The sequence below is a fragment of the Empidonax traillii genome, unplaced genomic scaffold (genome assembly GCF_003031625.1).
Source record: "Empidonax traillii isolate 1590-97213 ecotype Southwest subspecies unplaced genomic scaffold, ASM303162v1 scaffold423:size1405600, whole genome shotgun sequence".
NCBI classification, from domain to species: Eukaryota; Metazoa; Chordata; class Aves; order Passeriformes; family Tyrannidae; genus Empidonax; species Empidonax traillii.
The window spans coordinates 330406-351094 of record NW_020955616.1 but is presented as its reverse complement, the minus strand read 5'-3'; the positions used below and the strand labels follow the sequence as shown (position 1 = coordinate 351094).

At 38.3% G+C, this 20689-nt stretch overlaps 1 protein-coding gene across 13 annotated transcripts in view; it reads right to left on the bottom strand.

Moving 5' to 3' along the window:
* Positions 1-5900: 5900 nt before the first annotated feature.
* MYCBP2 (MYC binding protein 2, E3 ubiquitin protein ligase) overlaps positions 5901-20689 on the bottom strand; it is a 177824-nt gene continuing 163035 nt past the window's right edge. For 11 of the 13 annotated variants that reach the window (XM_027894283.1, XM_027894284.1, XM_027894291.1 and 8 more), the window contains 11 exons: positions 19296-19415; positions 17440-17541; positions 15967-16095; positions 13360-13492; positions 13027-13130; positions 11765-11953; positions 11165-11272; positions 10248-10457; positions 8066-8173; positions 7694-7859; positions 5901-6726 (listed from right to left, as the gene is read on the bottom strand). In XM_027894283.1, coding sequence (XP_027750084.1) covers positions 6611-6726; positions 7694-7859; positions 8066-8173; positions 10248-10457; positions 11165-11272; positions 11765-11953; positions 13027-13130; positions 13360-13492; positions 15967-16095; positions 17440-17541; positions 19296-19415 — 1485 coding nt within the window. In that variant the 3' untranslated portion in view covers positions 5901-6610. The remainder of the gene's footprint in view (positions 6727-7693; positions 7860-8065; positions 8174-10247; positions 10458-11164; positions 11273-11764; positions 11954-13026; positions 13131-13359; positions 13493-15966; positions 16096-17439; positions 17542-19295; positions 19416-20689) is intronic. The other 2 variants (XM_027894296.1, XM_027894297.1) reach the window with 1 other exon arrangement.

The following is a 20689-nucleotide window of genomic DNA, read 5'->3' as shown; positions in this document are numbered from 1 at the left end:
GCTTTTTTTTTTTTTTTTTTTCTTTTCTAGTTCTTTGAAATTATTAGTGGAAAAAAAAGACTTGCATAGAAATGGGAATGTTTTTCAGTTTGTCAGAGAAATGTGCATTTTAATTTTGAGTTTCTATGAGGAAATAATCTCTTTTTCTCCAAAATGTCTTGAGCTATTTTACTAAAGCTTGGCCATTATGGTTCTCTGTGTATTTATGAATCTACACCCAGCCTTCAGCTTTTCAGGAAATGCAGCAAAACTCTGGAAATAAGAGGTGAGTTATCACCTCACCTTGGGCAGATTATTGAGCATCTTAGACATGCTTGTAATAGCAAATATATGACTATGTAACTTGCTCTGATCAAATTCTGGTGTCTGCAGAAAAAAAAAAAGGAACATCTTGTGACCAAAACAAATATTTTCGGAGTCTGTGTAGAAGTTTTGGGTGATATAACAGTGGCAATTTCATTATTTTGAGGTAACTTCTACTGCATTATCTCAGTTTCAATGTATTGACTTGGTGGGAGGGACTTCTTACAGTGCCTTGCAGTTACAATTTGCTGCCTTATCTTTGGAGTAAACAAAGTTTGGCTCAATGCCTGTGCCCGTATTTGCTTTGTTGTAACTGCTTGTGTATGTTTTAGGCACTGTATGTGTGTGTGCAGGACAAGAAAAAATAGTGCAGAAAGAACTCTCTGCATTACATTATTTGAGGACGTAGTAGCTAGAATCAGTTAGAAAGGCACCTGCAGCTCTGTCCTTGGGGCTGAATCAGGCCCTGGACATGGTGCAGAGCACTGCCAAAAGTGTCTGTGGCATCTGCTGGCAAAGCACAAGAACTGGGGAGTTTACCAGAACTGAATGACAGAAAACCTATGGGCAGGGGGTGGTGTGAATGCCCTCTCCTGGCACCCGATGAGCCCCTCATGGCTGGCTCTGGCTTAGCTGGTAGGCAAAGCCCTGCTGTTTGTAGAGCTCTTGGACTCTGGTAGCTGGTGCTGAGACAGGTGGCAGGAGGTTAAGGAGGGTTCAAGTAGCAAAGGTCCAAAGACAAGAGAGGTCTGGGCTGTTCTGTGAAAGAGTTGTCTTGTTGCCAGCTGTGGCCAGGTACCTTGAAGCTTTAGTCAGCAATTTGAACACCTTTAACAAGTATGCCTTCATTCAGGAGTTTCTCTGCCTTATTAATCACTTAACTAACAGTAAATGAGTTTCTGAGAGAAGAGCATTTTAAATGATAAAGGTGAAATTGTTTTATTTGTGAACACTCTCAGTAGTGCCAGAAAAACTCCAGGGCTTGTGCTGAGACCTGGTATGCAGAAATGAGACTATTGAGGATATCATCTTGTAATTTTTTTATTTTTACAAAACAGAAGGAGAAGCTGTATGAAGTTTCACTCTTTCTGGTGGGAGAGCCACTCACTTATGGCAGAGATTTGACCACTATCATAATGTGAAGATCAGGAACAGCCCACAGACATCCTTCCATAAAAGCCAAGAGAATGATAGCCAGTGACCGCCCAGTGTCTAATGGGAGATCTCCCCACATCAGGCTGAGGTTGTAATGGTACGCCTCTTCCCATTTCAGCTGACAGATTACCTGCTTGATGAAGCCTGCAAAAACACTGCAAATGCCAGGGCTTGACTGTAAATGCGACAGCTTTCAGCACTGAAAAGTCTCATCTGTGCTGATTTTCTGTCCCTATTCAAGTAGCTCTGAAGCAGGCCTGCAGTAAGCAGCTGAGCTCCACCCTGATAAGCCTGGCTGGCATTTGACTAGGAAAAAAATACAGAGGGGAAAATCACAGAAGCAGTTGGAAAAGAGTTAAGTAACAATAAAACAGACCAGATCCAGCTATGATGAAAGTATGTCAGGCTTGCAGGGCATGAGTAGCCTACTCCGATTTAATGAAAATAAAAGCAGTGAAAAATATGGGGATATTAGTGTGACAATCCTCAGAAGATTGTGCAGAAAAAAACAAGGGAAAACAAAACGTTTTCTTTAACAATGCCAAAAAGGAAGTGATTGTTTTCCAGCAATAGATATAATTTGGGAAACTTCCTGTTTTTATTATCTTAATATGTCTACACAGGAAAATTTTCTAGTAGGAGGAAGTTCTTACGCTGTTAGAGTATAGTAGTACGGACTAATAAAATATTATCTATCACAAGCAAGACCTTATAGATGTAACTTTTTTTTTTTTCCCCAAAAAATGTAGCCACAAGTAAAGTGGTCCTTAAACCAGAGGGGCTCAATTTAAGGGCTCATGGCCTTAAAAAATAAAAAGATAAATAAAATAAAAAATAACAAAAAGATAAAACATAAAATAAAAAGATAAAACTAAGGATGAGCAACAGCTCATAGATAGGGTGTTGACTGCAGCAGGATGATTACTTGTTGCTCACCCTGCTGTAAAAGCTGGAGAAAATTGCTTTACGATGTTCCTCCAAACTCAATGTCTAAGTATTATTTCTGTCTCTAGAGGCTATAGTAATTCTTCCCAGATGAATGGCTACCACGGTTGCTTCATCAGCTAAAGCTGTCATACTACTCTGCTACGTTTGGTTAAAAAATTGCTCTTTGCTGGAACTTCTGATATGGGAGTATCCTGGCATGGCTTTGGCTTGGAGTGCCACACAAACAAGCAGAGTGTGCTGAGCCGTGCAAGCAGCAACACAGACAACACCTGGTCTTTTCCGTGCTATGGACCATGGATCACCAGCTGACAGGAGAACAATACTGCTGGAAAGGGGCGGCACCAGCTCATCGACAGGTTGACCCGACAACATCCTGGTAGAGGATTTTTTTGGTTTACAATTTTCTCTGTGTTCTGTGGTTCTCCCTGCAAATCAGTTTGGCTGTCTCTGCCAGTGGCTGAGGAGTTAACGTGGTTAGCAAGCCAGCAGTGCTAAAAATTCCCCAAGAGACTTATTGCTAAGAGGGGGCTGGCGTTTGTATTAGGACTGGCCTCGGTACCAGGGCACAGCATAGAAAAACCCAGAGGCATAGAAGTAGAGACAGCAATCTTACGAGTAACAATGTCTTGAACTGGGATGTTGTTGCTCAAATCCTGTTCGTATTGGAGAAAATGGGGATAGAGGAGGATACAAGTGCAATGTGCTATCTTTCATACGATATGTCTATTAGAGCAAAACCTATAGGGAGTAAATTGCATTTACACTGTAGCTCAGATCATCCCTCTGCTATTACTGCTCCTTGACAGAGTCCACTGATACAACCTGCTCCCAGGCAGATGCCTTTAAGAGGTTGTTGTTCAAGTCCACTGGCCAAGTTTCTAAGCCTCGTTGTTGGGAATTGGCATTAATATGGTGAATTACTGCTTGTGCATCAAACCCCATCGTATCAAACCACCTGAATCTCTACTTAATTGACACAACAGCACTGCATATGTGGCCACAGTGGAGCATGCATTCTTTGTGTGCCAGTACGCTCCATGCCATCCTTCCTTCTTCTCATGGCTGCTCAGGAGGAGTGCATGGCAGAGACAAGACATAGGACTGTGGCTGAGTGGAGTGGGAATGTTTTCCAGGGCAGCTGAGTGAGCAGAAAAGTTAAATTGCAGGAGTGGCTGTATACAAAGCCACATTTACGAAAGGAATATTAGTGAGTGGACAGGGAAGTGGAAATACTAGACTAGCTGAGACCTAACATGGGCTAAGGATTCTTGAATCACCTGGGATGCAAAAAGGAGTGAGAGTGTAGAAGCAATGCCATGGATGGTGATAGCAAACAGCACTGCATGTGCTGCTCCAAAGCTGACCCAAAGCAGTGCCTCAAATACTGTGTCCAAGGTTTCAAGGGGCCAAGTAGCCTATTAGGTACAACACGGGAAGAAACAGTTATCTCCAAAGGGATTGTATTTCAAGGAGCAGCAGACAGCCTACACGAAACCTTGCAGTAAGAGCAGAGAGCACCTCCTCAATCCCAACAGCCTGCAGAGTTGAACATTACCTGAGAAAACGCTGGTCAGCTGGCAGGGCATCATCTTTGGGTGATTATCCATGACTCATGATGCCCCGTTGCACCTGACTGCTTTGTCATCAGTTTGTTCTGCATTTGGCTGCATCTCTGTAGGTGTACCTGGTGAAGAGCCTGCTGCCCGGAATGCTTGGCAGCGCAAGTTCACTATGAGATCCCATCACTGAGAGCAGGGGGTGTGACAGCACAGCCCCTCCAGGACACCATGGGCTGTGTGGTGTGGTACACCACTGTGTACCAAAGCATCTGTGGTACACCCACTGCACTCTCAGGCACCTGCAATGTCTGGCATGGGCTAACCAGAGGGCTTTGGCAAAGCCCTGCGAGACTGGAGTTATATCCCAAATGACTGGGTGGTCCCGAAGCTCCCTACTAGCTTCTGTGTAGGTGAAACAGAGACTACCTTAGTATGATGTAATCAACAAAACCTGTTTAGTAAGGACCAAGCTTATTTAGCCCTGATGGCGACATATTAATTAGCTTTCTGTTATTAACTTTTACTTTTCACTTTGTGCTCAGTGGGTGGATACACTCATGAAAGTTTAAGCTACTTGTAAACTAATGATCAAGTGGGAGTGCTGAGGCTTTACTTTAGCCAGGAGCTGAGTTCGGTGTAAATTAGCTGAGTGTGGTGGGCTGTGGCAAACAGGGTGGTGCAAGCAAGAACTGAGTATTTCCATTGCGTGAGCTATGGATCAGCAGGTGACAGAAAAGCATGTGAGACTGCTGGAAAGGCATACAGCAATCTTATTGTGGACTGATCTGATTAGTGGCCTGCGCTGGCATCTGGCTGTAATCACCGGCAGAGATTGGTGTGCGGGGAGGTGTGGTGACGTGAATGTCTGAGACAGCGTAGGAGCGGAGTGTCTGAGATTCAACCATTACGTGAGGGAGCTGCAGTCTGCCCAGAAGCCTGAGGTCATGCCACCCTCCTTGGAGTAGTAATTGGGGATGGTCACTTGTGTGTAAAAGAGACATTTCCCTGACACTGTCTGTCCCTCACTTCCATCCACTTAATAAACTGAACATAGCAGTGCCATGTCTTTTCCACACTGTAATCTAAATTTCCTAAATCAATACTTATATTAATCTAGAATGAAAGAGAAGGCTAAAAAATTAAAGAATACAATTAACTTGTAACTATGGTGCTACACTCAAAAATTTTCAAAAAAGGCCAGTGGGTCAGACACCCAATATGAAGACGATCACTGCCCCTGTCCTGCTGGCCACACTATTTCTGATACAGGCCGGGATGCCAGTGACCTTCTTGGCCACCTGGGCACGCTGATGGCTCATGCTCAGCTGACTGTCGACCCAGCATTCCCAGGTCCTTTTCCACTGCACCACTCTGCCCCCAGCCTATAGCACTGCAGGGGATTGTTGTGACTTGAGCGTAGGACCCCGCACTTGGCTTGCTGAACCTCATACTGCTGGCCTCAGCCCACCCATCCAGCCTGTCCAGATCCTTCTGCAGAGCTACTGTGAAAAAGACAAATTGTATTTCAGAGGCTTGTGACCTTCTGAGAACTCTTTCAAAGTGCAGACATACATGCTGCTCCATGTGAACCAGCATTAGCAGGGTGGTTGGACTGGACGATCTCCAGAGGTCCCTTCCAACCCTAACCTTTCTGTAATTCTGCGATTACAGATGTCTGAAGTTTTCTGAATGCAGTCTTTTGTGTTTTAAAACACTGTTGATAATTGAAATGGAAATAAAATTCTTCATATAAATGCCAGCACATTTATCCAACTTTTTTGTTAAAAAACAGAGCAGTGGCTTTTCTGTTTTAAGTACTTCCATAACCACCAGTTTAACCACTAAACTTTCCTACTTTTTAAAAGAGTCTGCTAAAAAAAAATTAAAAGACACCTCCCTCCTCCACCCGTTTTAAAAAAAGCATTTCTGAAAATGGAGGCTTACACATTCATTAGACTTTCACTGTATACAAATGTACAGTGGCTTTATTGACATGTACATTCCATTATGTTTACAGCTGCAAGATATGAGGCACACTCAGTATTGCACTTCATTAAAATTTCAGGCTCAAACATAACCCAGATGTTTAAATGAAACTGCTGTTGTAATTTAATAATTCTTATACAGGACAAACATTGATACCTTTATATACAGCGTGATACTTGTTACATTTATGCCTTCCTACCACATTTTTTAATTTTTTTATAACAGTCTAGGAAATAAACCAGAATATTCTTCTTTCCCATCCCCACTTGTGATGCGTTACAATTGTACAAGATTACAAAAAGTCAGTATACAATAATCAGTAATTTTTTCTTTCTCCTGAAAGCCAGCATCATTCATAGTCCACAGACACACAGATCCTTTAACAGCCATTGTTTATTTGTAAATGTCCAATGTTTCCTAGCCGATGACTGTAATGGCCACATGCAAACACCTCACAAATTTTGATGTCTTGGTTCAAAAAATGTCAATATCTCACAGCAAGAATTATGTACATGGTATTTGGCATCCTTCTTGCACTGCAAATTGTTCCTTTTACCTGGGTTATGAAATGGTCCCATCCTCATCCCATCTGGACTTTGTTTTCAGGACACTTGAGGGATGAGGGCACCTGTTTTGCTCTGGTTAAAAAAAATGCTAGTCTAAAAAGTGTGAGCATTTCTGCAAACCCCACAACCCAGAGCAAATTCTTCACCAGTGGGTGGATGGACAACATGAAGTGGACATTCTGTTCCTTCAAGTTGTTTACCTTTGGGACCTACAGTGAATTTCAGGGTGAGGGGGAAAAAAGAAAAAACCCAAAGATTAATGCTTGCAGACAATGTAAACCAACATACATTCCCTCAAAAACCCATGATAACTGAAGGTAATACATCTATAATATGAATTTATAAGGCATCAAAAACGAATGTTTAAGAAATGGCAGCTAGGAAGGTGCTTGTACACAGTCAGATTTAAGCAAGAAGTCTGAAGGCTTAATAGGCCAAGAAAAGAAAGTCAAATCTGACAAAACATGATCAAAAACTGTTAGCTCCTTTAAACAGTTATTTCTAATGTTGAACTGGTATTTGAAGAGAAAAAAAAATTATCAAACTGCCATTAATTTAAAATGATCAAACTGAAAATAAAAAAGTTTTATCTCAATCATACTGTGGAAGAAATTCACACAATCTAAGAGCAAAATTATTAGGAGTTACATTCTGCAGTAAACAAAAACTCTAAGGTTACACTGGGAATTGTAACTTTCTTCGTTAAGATATTTACATGAAGTAAGTAAACAAAAAGATCTCTTTTTTTCTCAACAGCGAGGTAAAATATATGATTTAGTGAGGTCAAATCAGTAGCACGTGAATTTGGAAATTAAGGCATTTGGGTAACAGTTTGCACATGACAGCTGCGTAGAGATACATCATTTAATAGTTTTACACATCGTTCCATATCTGGAGTCTGAACTGATATAGGGAAATTGAAATGTTTTTCTATATCAAAGTATCTAATGTTTAAAAGATCGGTGCAATGACATTGCCAGAAAAACAACAAAAATCAAAGGCATGCATATTAACAGACCCACTCTAGTATCATTGAAGTTACTAAACTTAAAATTTGTATGACTGACTCTCTGGTTTTCCTAGAAAAAAATCAGCAAGAAAAGGTAAGAATATCAATTAGAACTAGTTACTTATCTTCAAATTCAGTGGGGTAAATTTGCTTTGTAAAATTCCTACCTGCAGGACAGTGTGGGAGTTCTTCTTTAGGGATGCTTGTCATTCTTTGGAAATCATCATGGCAAGCATTGCAAAAATGCGTTGTCCCAAAACAGAAAAAAACAGCAACTGAACAGCAGTAGCGGCATTTGTATTCTAAGAAATCTGTACCATGTTTGGGACACATCTGAGCAAAGGAAAGCAAACACCGATTAATGAAGTACCCACGCTCTAACAATCCCAACAACTCATTTCTACATTCTGTAGCATACAGCTGTATTACACAACATTGTTACAATACCTATAATTACAAATGACTGTGAACTGTTGTACAGCTCAGGCACGCAGAGCTTCAGATTGAAACAGAAACATGAATACAAGTTATTTACTTACCTGAGCCCTTGAAACATCAGAGCACGCGCCACAGATAAGCTCTCTGGGATCATAGTCATCTCCTTGTCCAGCCTCAGCATCACAACGAGCTTCACCACCAAAATATGCCTTAATTGTAGATAGAAATGATTGGACATTAAACAAGAGAAAAGTATTCTTTTAACCAATTCAATGTGAGGAGAAAATGATGAATGATACAGCCACTACAGTAGCCTCCCCTATGCTGATCTCTCTCAACTCTGTCTCTGGACACATGTTTTTGAGGCATTCAAACAACGTCTCAGGATAAACAGGACCAAAAACTGTGCAACATACCCTGGGGTCTATGCAAGTGACTTAAAGGCTTTTGAAACAGCATCTGGATGCTCTATGAACTCTATGTAAAAAAGACAGGAATGAGGTTGAAGGCAGCACAAAAACAATTCACCAGGAGGGCTTTTTACTAACTAAAGGGAATACCAAGTTTTTATGCTCACGTGGGATCCCTTATAATTAGAATTTTGGTATTTTCTGCAGATTCTCATCTTATTCTACCAGACACACTGGGCACAAAAATGCACCAAAGTGAGCCTGAAACTCTGATGATTTTCCTCATCTACAAAAGTGTTTCCACATAGAGTGGTGAGATGAGGTGATGAGTAACTTTCTTCATTATCATCTTATTATCTAATTAAACACTGCACAAAATTCTTACACTCAGCAATTCTAGCAATTTTTGCAGTGTTTTTAAAAGGATGGGGAAAGTGGTCTCGAGGCAACTGTGAGGAAGGAAAAATTTAAGCACCCTACTTTCCCCCAAACTCTGCAAACTAAAAAAGAAAGAGGGAAAGTCCTATGGAATGCATGTCAGAGAATTAGGTAGTAGAGCCTGGGGTGACCAGGTGCTGAATTAAAGAAAGAAGTTAGAAATTTGATAGCTGAATGTTCCTATTCTGTGTTCCTATGAACACAGTATGAAAGGGAATAATGAGATAAAAGGGAAAGAAAAAGAGGGCAATAAGAAAAACATTGAAATGCCAAGTATTAAATACTGGAAAGAAAGTGTAAGAAAAAACAGGGACAGGGTTAAAAACTGGAGAAAGACGAAAAAAGAAATTATTTTTGTAAGGAATGAAAAAAAGGCAGTAGGAAAGTTTCTAAAGGATGTGGAATGAAAATGGATGAACTGTGGGAGGCACAAATAAAAGTGAATTGAGTAACTGTGGACTAGTGAGCTAGAGCAATGCATTACAGTCCTTCCCTAGCATACGGAAATGAATCCTTTGTTCTCTTATTTCCAAACTGCTCACTTTCATTTAACAAAAAAAATATTGGGGTTGCCCTTGAATATTTGATCATGAAACTGCCTTACTCCATTCATTCCTAAAGGAAAAAAGAAAAAGATGTAATCAAGTTGGGCACTAAAATCAGCTTCAGATGAAAGAAGCAAAGGGAGGGGGTTACAATTATTAAGGTTGGAAAAGACCTCAGAGATCACTGAGTCTAACCTTTGACTGAACAGTTCAGTGATTATCCAGAATTTCCACAGCCATTGTCTCTAACCACAGATAAAGATCTCTTTGCTGATGGGGAAACCCAGGGGCTGTTTGAGATTTTGTCTTCTGGGTAAATTTTATATCCTCTTCCTGGAGAGAACTGTACGCACACGACCTAGAGTCCATAAGGCTAGACCACATATTTCCTCTTTCTACTCCTTTTTCATTCTTCCTACACTTCTGCCCCAAAGCCAGTTCACTGCAGTTAAAATGAACTCCCAACAAGGGTAAAAGTAATATTTTCATGGCATCTTAGTGAGGAGCTCTCCATATTGCAGAGTTAGAATGAAATATGTTTACACTATTTTAATGCTGACGTAAAGTATGACTTGGAAGTGGGACAACGGGATGGTTGATGTTCTAACACAGTATCACCTGCACATTCTTGTAAGGAGGCTATCGTGCTTTTGCTTTCTGAGCTGCTCTGTACATACATTTTGTATATACAACTGCTCTGTATATACACCTTTACAAGATAAAACACTGTGTACATCTCATTTGCTCAACACCTTTTCATTAAAATGATTATCCTATGAGCAACTTCTTTTCCTGCTTTTCTACTCCATACAGAATATATTAAATATATGTTCCATCCTAAGAAATTACTTTTAAAACTATAACACACATTCAGTAATTAATCTCCATACCTTTTTGCACTTGTAGCAAACATAATAAGCATATCTGTTCATAGCATAGCCAGCTGGGTCATTATAAAATCTAACACCTGGCGTTGTGATGGCCTCACTCTTGTGCAACCCTTCATACTCCAGTCTCATTAGCGCTTTTCTCCTCACATCTTCATAGAGTTCTTTGATTGGATCAAGCAAATCCTTTAATACTGTATGATTGATTTTGTTCTGAAATAAAAGAAATACTGATTGAAGTATCTTGCATTTTTATCACAACAGCTATGATAATTTGTATTATGGTCAAGCAGAAATAATATGATGGATGTCATAAAAACCTAAGAGCTTGGGCAGCAAACATTTCAAAAAATGGCTGATATATTATATCTCTATTTGCTGCAAAAATAGTAAGCAGGAATGCTCTTTCCACAGTCTCTTGTTATAAGAAATCATCAGCCCTTACAACAGACTAACAACCACAGAGGGATGGTCAAGAATACACAAAATATTTAGCGCAGCAGAGGAATATTCTGATTGTATGTTGTTTTAAATTTTGGTCCTTTTTGACTTACTACTAAGCAATTAGGAATAATAACTGTCAGTCCTCTGTGGCAGCTCTTTATCATTTAATGATCATAAGCTATTGCCATAAACTACCACAATGCAGCATGACAAAAGAAACAAGCATGCAGAATGGCTGACCATTCCAGAACTTCATATTCCTACGGTGTTAAGGTGCTCTCCCCTTCCAGCTATCATGGGATTTTGATTACACCAATTTAAATTTTGTGGAGTATAAAAGGAATTTCTAGTCATTTAAGCCCAAGTAAGTATGCGTATTCTTCAGATCTATCCTCATACTGAAAAAACGAAGCAGAAAAGGAAAACCTACATATCAGGTAACCTGTTTGATCTAGGCAGGCACGCAGCTCATTTACCTTGCAAATAGGACAGGACATAAACCCAAAAGTTATCCTTGGCCCAAGCCATCTGTTTTCTAGTACTCGTTGACAGCATTGCAAATGGAAAACATGGCTGCAGTCCAGCTTTAGAAAAGAACACATATAAGTGAACACTGAAGTTTCATGGACCACTAAAGTAGAAGTAGTTATTTACTTTTAAGTGGCAACATACATAAATTTCAGTATGATTTCATTTAAAATCCTACAAAACCCCTATTTTCTTCTTAACAAAGAGAAAGAATATGAAATGGTCATTAAAATCATAACCGCTCCAAACCACCTGTGGATATATGAAACAATTATGAAGTATATCTACTAATCACCTCAGTTCTTTTTCTCCTTTATAAAATACGTGTTTTAATAAAGTAGACCCAGCAAACTAAATTGATCCAATCAGTTTTTTTGAAATAGAAGTAATGCCAGACAAAAAAGCTTTTCAAGTAACCTAAACATTGTAATGATGCCTGTGTTTAAATTTTTAAGAACATAATTTGAAGGACTATGTATTTTAGCTTTTTACTAAACATTACAATTATAACAGTATTCTCTTAAAAGGGAAAAAAAAATCCCAGAAACCTGGATAGCTGGTGCTGCTGAAAGTGCTTCAGTAAAGCAGATCATGCACATGTCATCAGCATCTTGTTTAAGACTTGTAGCATTCTTATCACAGCCATGCAAGCATGGCAAACAGTGCTCTTCATTCTTAACGCCTCCACAGGGATGACCGCAGGGGTGTGTCTTGCTGCAGGCAATTTTAGCATACTCCTATTAAAAGCAAAGAGTTAATCACCTTTTCCCCTTCACTGAGTGTCACTTTTTGAAGGACTTCTGGTCTGTGCAATGGACTGAGATGAAAGAACCATGATTCATGTTGTCTACTGCTACAGCACGTACTTGGGAAAAACTGCACTTGCAATAACAATGGTTACTTACGTAACTCCTGAATAGAAATGGCTTAATGAAACCGTAATTAAAAAATTTCAATAGAAACAGAACTGTTCTTTGATCCTCCATGTGTATTTTACATACTGAGTGCTTCCTGATTACCATGCATTAGCAGCCTTTAAGATGTCTGCAGATTCTGGCCTTTCAGGAAAGGTATCAAGTAACCCACTCTTAAGAACATATTATAAGCTAATCATTAGTCAACATAAAGCACTTTTACATGGAAATGGAATTTTAACCATCTCTAATTCCTATCCCTGATAAGTAGAAAACTTACAAAAGTTGCCCAGAAGCTAACAACAAACCGAACTGAATTGATATTACATTAATATAATGTATTCATAGGCTGAGGGAGAGAAAAAGATGGCCAACTTGCTTCATTTAAACAGAAATAAATAGGGTGGGATGAAAAACTGGTTAGGATTTGGCCCTCTGCCAATTTCACCCATATTGTAGGGCACAAAACCACTTAGGATACATGGATACAGCTAACAAACCTGGCCAAGTCACGTTCTGTGCCTACGTAATGCACAGGCTGTTAGGCAAACAAGCTTTATCAAGCTTTTCAGTACACTAGACTTCACGTTGACAGTGTGTATTTTACTTCATAATTGCAACACTATTGTGAAAACTTGAGATACTTTTGAAGATAATAATGAAACTACCCAGTGTTTTGGTTGACTGTTGGTGTTTGTAGTATGTAATTAAAATTAATATTTAAAAACTCAAAAGTATTTGAATGATAATATTCAATATTAAAACCTTTTCATATTAGAGGCCTGATTTAAAATGGAGCACAGGGATGAACCAGGTTTACTCAAAATAAGAAGCCTATTTCATCCTGCGGTCTCTTTTATTTATGTAGTTAATGACTGGTACTTGCTAATACACACCTGGCAGTCTGCGTCGGAACAAACGCTTCCCACTGCGGATAATTCCGTTCCACTCCTACATCCACAGAAACGACAGGCTTCAGAACTGCTGGTGGTCGGTTTGCCTAGGTCCACAAGAGTAAACAAAACCAAAAAATGTTCTAATGAAACATAAGGGACTGATACTCTAACAGATATCTAAACAACAGGCACAGAAAACAACTAGAAGTCCAGCAATTCTTATGCAGCTAAACTATTTTATTTTTATTAACAACCAATTAAAAGCATTGCCCTAAAGCAGGTGAAAATCACAATAATTAGGAGAAAAAGCAAGTAATAACAGTTGTGTTTTACCTGTCTGTTCTCTAAACTCCACCATAGCCTTCATAGTTTTAGAATCTGCTAATGCCATCAGCCAGAAAAGTTTGGTCCTACCACATCCCTCATGGAGATCAACTTTGATAGCTTCTTCTTCTTCTTTGAATACCTGTCAAGTTAACCGAAAAGATTCTAAATAGAATCTCTATGTTATTTTTTGTCACTGTCTCTTTAGATTTACATTGTAGGTTTTAGAGATTCTGTGGAGCTTGTCTACTGCAAGCTATTATTCTTTTATACGTTCCATTACTTTTACATCGTGCAGCATGGATAAAGGCTTTGTTTTCAGAAGTAAAAATAAAAAAAATTAACGCTTGATCTAACATGGCTGTGAAACAATAGTGCAGCAATGTTAAGAAGAGAGCTGCACAACATTTTTTTTCTAGTTTAATAAATATGGAGCTTGGTTTTCATAACTCCTATCCAACTCATCCAGTAGGCCACAGTATATCAGAAGCACATAACATCAGAAGTATCTTCACATAACCATGCTGGTAATTTATCAGAGCAACACTGATAATTATGGTCTTAAAAATATGTACTATAGGATAACAATTATAGACGTGTGTAATATTAATATTTTTGATTATCACATAAATACACAGTTGGATGCTTTGGCTACAATGAGGAAAATATAAAATTTTTGCAAAATCAAAAAACTGCATGAGATCCTTAGGGGACTTTATGCAGTCTCTTCTTTTACTCCTTTCCAACTTTTGAAGGCAGTTCTGTTTGCGTTCATTTCACCTGCAATGCAATAAAAGTTAGAAGTTTTCTGGGCATGGATTTATACACTCACTTTAAACTTTAATTCTTATCAGAATCAGAAAAAAATCAACCCCCTCATTGCTTCACAAAGGATATTACATAAGCACGTCGCAGTAACTTACAGGCTGTCCTTTCTGGAAAGGGGAGAAAATTCATTAAAGAGGAATGTATGACTGAAATTGGACAAAGATCAGGAAGCAAACAGAAAACAGGAGAGAGGAAACATGACAGAACTTAAAATTGAAATTGGGGGGCTTAACATTGAGAGATGTAAAGGTAAAGGTGGTGAATAAAGCCCAAAAGTTTAAACATGCTTTTAGAAGTAAATAGGAAAATTTGATAAGTAGCTATTCTGGACAGATTAAAGGAGAAATGTGAGGACTTCTATGAGATAAGAACTTACTTTTTATCAACTGTAATCTGAACAGGCTATATAGGAGAAATCAGAAAAATAAATGAGACTAGACTGTGCTGTGCCATGACAGAAGAGTAGACACAAAAAATGATCTTCCTAGGATGACAAAACAGGAAAATTTCTAAGGGGATTGCAAAGATTATGGCTAAGAGATAAAAGATAACAGATGCCCATGGAACTGCCAGGCTGAGACTCCAGTGCAATTGCAGAGGGACCAGAGAGGAGTGTTCCACTGTAGAGTGAAACTCAACACCAGTGGTCTGACGTTTACATCACACGTGCTCTAGACTAGCAGATCCCGTGCACTGAATGACTCATTAGCTGTGTGTCTCCCTACTTTTTGTACTTAATTTCACCTGAAAACAATACAGTTCATGCACTCCAAAGGCTGTTCAATGACAGAAATCAAAGCATGTTAAAGAGAGATGATCACATCTGCTTTAAAAGCCCATTCCTAATCATAATTAAAACGTTAATATAGATGCATTCTAGGAGAGGGAGAAGAGGAATGATTTTCATTGAATTACCTTTATTACTGACATTTAGTATTTTAACCTTTGTGCAAATGTAAGTAGTCAAGAGGGAAAGGGGAAAAGAAAGGACCACAAAAAACATGAGAGAAATAGTGTCAAGAAAGAGGAAATGTTCAATAATTCCAGAAGTAAAAGCATCTTCAACATTAATTTCAATCAGAAAAAGAAAAATTCCACAGAGAATGTAGTTTCAAGTTTAGAGATGAAAAGGATACAAGAATAACACAAGAGAACACTAATTAGCAGAGTACTCAGCAATTTGCAAAAACTCAAATCTAAGTAAAAGTTTCAATCCTAAAAACAAAACCAAAAGAAGTCATAAAATTTTCAAGCTTACAAATATGACAATATATTTATCTGTGAAAACAGAGTGAAAGCTAGAGGAATATTGTGCAACAAAAGAAGACTGACATAGAAGAACCAGTAGGAATATTTGCTATCAAATGGTCTTCCTGGATATTAAAAAAATATACATACATTAAAAATGAATAGGTTGATATGTCATACGGTAGAAGTAAAGGAGATAAAATTTAACAGGAATAAAGAACCAATGTATACTTAAAAAAGTCTAGGGAGCTCCTAAATTCTCCTAAAAAAGCGTTCTGACCCAATGTTAAACAAAAGAGAAAAAAGCTGATGAACAAGAACTAGAATTAGGGACTGCTACAAGATTTTCTAATCTTCTTCAAAAATAAGGGACAAGAAAATGTAACTAAAAATAACAAAAAATAATTAAATGGAAACTTATCTATCCCATCTCCAAAGGAAAATAAAACACCCCTTTTCAGATTTGATACTTGCTACTGCCTTTTGCTTATATATTATTTGGGGAAATGCACGCAATGTATGATGTCATGTATACTCTACCTGTCTCTGATGAGTTTTTGTTCGCCGGTGGAGATGAAGGAATCGGTCACAATCTGTGCACAAATTCCCACAGACATTACATAAAATGATTGCAGCAGTTTCACCATCATCATGGTTATCACACATTGGCTGAGAGAAGATAGGAAAAAATATTAAATAATTCCTCTTTATCACTTCCTTTCACCACCTGTTTTTATTCTCCCCCCCCCAGTCATACACCCCATGCTTCCCCTCCAATTTATAAAGGGGTATAACGAGCTTGTTTTGACTATTAATGCTTTAGAATAATCAATATTTAAACAATTACTCCTGGTCACATAAAGCCTCATTTACGGCATCAGTTTTTCTGATATTCTTCATCTCATGTTTCGTGTGATGTAGCAAAAATGTGTTTTTCAACAATGTAGTTGAAACGTTTTTAACTAGAGTTGAAACTAGTTGAGGAGATTTCTGTTGAAACTAGAGAAGAGATTTACCTGGTAACAGTGGGTTATGGGCATGTTAACAGAAAAGTTCAGAGATCCGAGTACTCAAGCTTAGTCAGTAGGCATGATATTTACCCTTCATTACTTTGATATGGTATGTTTACTCTGTTCAAACATCTAAACAAAGCTGTAGGTCATCTATAACTCAGAGGCAATATGGTTGAAATAACAAACTTCAAAATCCATCATAAAATTAAGTTTCTCTACTGATACAATTTTTTTTTTTTTAAATTCAACACAGTTGTGTTTTGCAGTTCAAAATACCTGCACAAATAGGAGTTCAACAACTGATTTTGATTATGCATATGCTTGAGAACAAGTTTCCATTGTAATCACAGAACATGTGGTTTCCATGATACTGCTCATGCAACTTGGAAGAGAGTTCTTTCAAAGCAGTTCTGGTAGGGAGACATACAGTTCACCCTCAACATCTGAATATGATGTGAAACAGGATTGGGGAATTTCAGGCTGGGTTCAGCAGCTCTAAGAATTATTTGCTCCAAGTATCCTTGGTTGCTAGTACACAATCTTTCCTTGCCTCCCACTCAGTTAGAAACAGTTTCTCTCTCTTTGGGATAATCATTCTCTACTGAGATGGGGAAGAGGAAGCTAAATTACAGAGAAGTAGTTATTGAGGAACACAAAAGAAGTGATTTTATTATATGACAGGGATTAAGACAGAAAGAAAAAGCTCTGATAGAGGTTGTTGTATCAACTGAGTCAATCTACTCAAATATCCATCCCACAGGTGTTAAGAAGGGCTTGCTTCGTCCTGAACTTAACCTTATTGTTTTAAGTTAAAATTTCTGTTTTCTGAGCCGTGCTTGTCTAGAACACAAATACTTCAAATATGTATGTACAATCTCCCCTGGGAACAAAAGGGACAAATAAGGTTAAGCCAAGCGTACCTTTCCCTGCCATTATTCTAAATTCTTTGATAACTCAATAAATACAAATAAACACAAAGCCGTATGATTTTCAGTCTCACCATCTGTTTCTGTTGCCCATCCTTTCCCATCCATCTTCCTGAGGATAGTCTATCAACATGATCCTGATCAAGAACGCAGAGGGATGCTAAGGCCAGCCACAGCTATTGAAAGGCAAGGTAGAATTAAATGTCTTAGACACATTAAGAACAAAAACCGAAACTCAAACAAATACTAAAAAGATAAACTTTGGCAGATAAGAATGTCACTGTTACCTGCAAACGATTATTGCTAGCTGAAGCCTGCTCACACAACCCAAGTTTTTTGCTTTCTAAAATAAGTTGCGGATACAATAAAACTTACTGAAGTTTTGGGAACTACCTTGTTTCTTTCAGGTATGTCACTTTATGGTTATAAAAACAGTAGCTACCACAGAGGAAAGAAAAAGTGAAGAAAGAACAACAGCTCATTACAGAGAACTATGGCAAATACAGACTTGCATATTGCTCCCAAACACTGCAGGCTTTAGGGAAGGTACAAAATGCAAGGACACAGACTAATAATAATAATAAAAATAAAAACAAACCTAAAACTAACCCCCACAAAACTTTAGCTAATGAGACTGGTTTTCCTATGTTCACTCCTCACAGGGCATTTGAGATTACCTAGGGTACCCTACTAAAAGCAGTTCTGAGGTAACCAGAGGAAGCTTTCCTCTCTTCTCCTTTGACTACAGTGAAATCCTGAAGAGATGAGCTACATGAAGATAATTTGTCAGTAGCCCTCAACCCAAACTGAAACTTGACAGCTGCATTTTGGAACAGTTTTTAATCAAAGGTTTGATTTGAACAAAATTGTTTTTGTTAAAAAACTCTACCATACTCTCCCCCAAAAAAACACACCAGCATGATAGAGCTACAGTCTGTCAAAAGAGTAGCGGGACTGATGTTCAGGGCTCCTCTAAGACCTGCTTAAACTAATATGGTGACGGCTGGAGCCAGTGGTAGTCCAACACTGTGACCTCCAGAAACCAGAGAATATATGAGTAACCAAAATGATGAAAACAACATGAGTGTCAAATGCTTGTAACCATTGCAAATATCCTTTTTTTTTTTTGTTACAACTATTATGCCTGAGAAGCTAAAATCTGTACACACTAAAATAGTAAGAATGTCATAATTTACAAATATGCTTTTCATGGTATTTCAAGCAATCTATTACAGTTAAATTAGTCTCAGTTCCTATAAAAGATTCATGGAAAAAGTAAAGACCAAGAAAAGAAAAACACACCAGGTGAGTAATAGAGGGCTCAGCAAATAATCTTTTATTTTGAGACAAACACAGGTGAAGCTTAATTTAATTGTCCTAGAGAATATCTCTTACTGAGTGTTTTCATAATACCCTTGAGATGTGGCAGCTGATTACCTAAAAGTCAAACCACTTAAAATAATTGCATGGAGAGCTGGAAAAAGACAGCTGATGCATATTGTGCATTTTTCCACACAGATGATCTCATAAATTTAGCAAAAGGCAAGTACCACAAACTTTAAAGCAGAATTATTTCAAGAATAAGTGCTCAAATGTATAGGTATCACATTTATTCTTTATTATTTCTGAGATACCCAAGATGCATATTTAATTAGAATTCAGTTTTCACTTGTATATTTCTGCCACAAAGAAGAAATTAAATCTGCTGGGACACAGAGAAAGAAAATCTTTTATTAGGACATACAGTGATTGCTTTAGGATACCTGTCCATTATGCACACAGCTAGATTTGGAGAATATAAACTATATATTGCATTGTTTCCTGAAGCAATCTGTACAAGGAAGTTTGTTCTACCATACAGGAAGGCTCTTAGATAGTCTCCCCCCGCACATTTACAATGAACTAATGCTAAATTCAGTGAAGTTCTTACTCTGGTTGTTGCAATGCACCTCACTGGTGATCTGTATTCTTCTTCCATTTTGGTCAGAGCTATGATGGTTTCAGCAATAGCATTTTTTGTCACACGTGACCATGCTTCTGACAGATGACCCTGTTAAAGAGGAAACTCAATTTATTATAGCTTTTATCAATATAAGAAAAACTAAAATTGTAATTAGAGCTGCTACAAACAACATTAGGTTAAGATCTCAAGTCAGAACAGAAAAGAAGTCAGGGATGACTTTGACAAATCAAGTCTTTTTGTAGAATTATTTGGGTTGGAAGGCACCTTGAAGATCATCTATTTCTAACTTCCCTGCTTGGGTAAGGTAACAACCTTCCACTAGACCAGGTTGCTCAAAGGCCCATCCAACCTGGCCTTGATTTTCAAATCACAGATCTGGTAAAAATTATACCTCAAATACTCAAGTGACTGACTCAGGCAGTCTCTGAGCAGCTACTGGAATAAGTAACTTAGAATTCAGGTAGAGGGCATATGATTTGAGGGACGCAAGATCATATTCCTAAAGTGTCCCTCATCCCTCCTGGAGAAAAAAAGATGCAGAGCTGGAGCACAGGTAAGTAAGTGACTGTGAACACCACACAGATCACAGGGGGTTCCTAGAGAAATCAGGTTCACTTGCCTAGCTCAGCCATCCTGAAAACTCTCCATAGTTTCTGTATTCGAAAGAAATAAAACAGAGTACACAGGAAACATCAGAAGTACAAGCACACTTTCCAAACTAACCTTTAACATTCTGAGCCTGTGGCACTGATTCATACCCTAAAGCTTCTAATTCAGAGACTGCTGTCTCCTTCAGTTTTTATTGTAATCTGTAAATTTCTAAACCTCATGCTAAAGGTGACAAATAAATTGAGACTCACTGGACTCTAAAAAGGAAGGTATAATGACTAACTCAGATGCAGGTAACTATACACTGCAAATGGTGAGAAAGTTCTGTGAAAGGAATCACATTTCTAACTTTTACGAATAGGGTAGTAAGATTGATGTAACCCTACTGATAATTAGCAGCTCTAAAAGGCCTCAAGTATGGTTTTCAAAGAGGGACACACTTTAATTGTAACTCTTATGAATTGTGAAATTCTGAAATCTTGTGGTCAGAATGAACAGCAATTGCAGAGAACTTCCATTCATCTTCATCAACTTTGAGAAGGAACCTCCTTAATCTAAACACAGTGAATGGTTTAGAAAGCAGGACTCCAAAGCTGAAAATACTGAAACACCTTTCAAAGAGTATTCACAGAAGCAAATCTGGGTCATTTAGAGCATCTCACTGAAGCAGATATAGAATTAAGGAAATAAAACACCCTGCCAACTAAACTCCCTTCCCTGTAACATAAACAAAACCTTTTATTCTTTTGCCA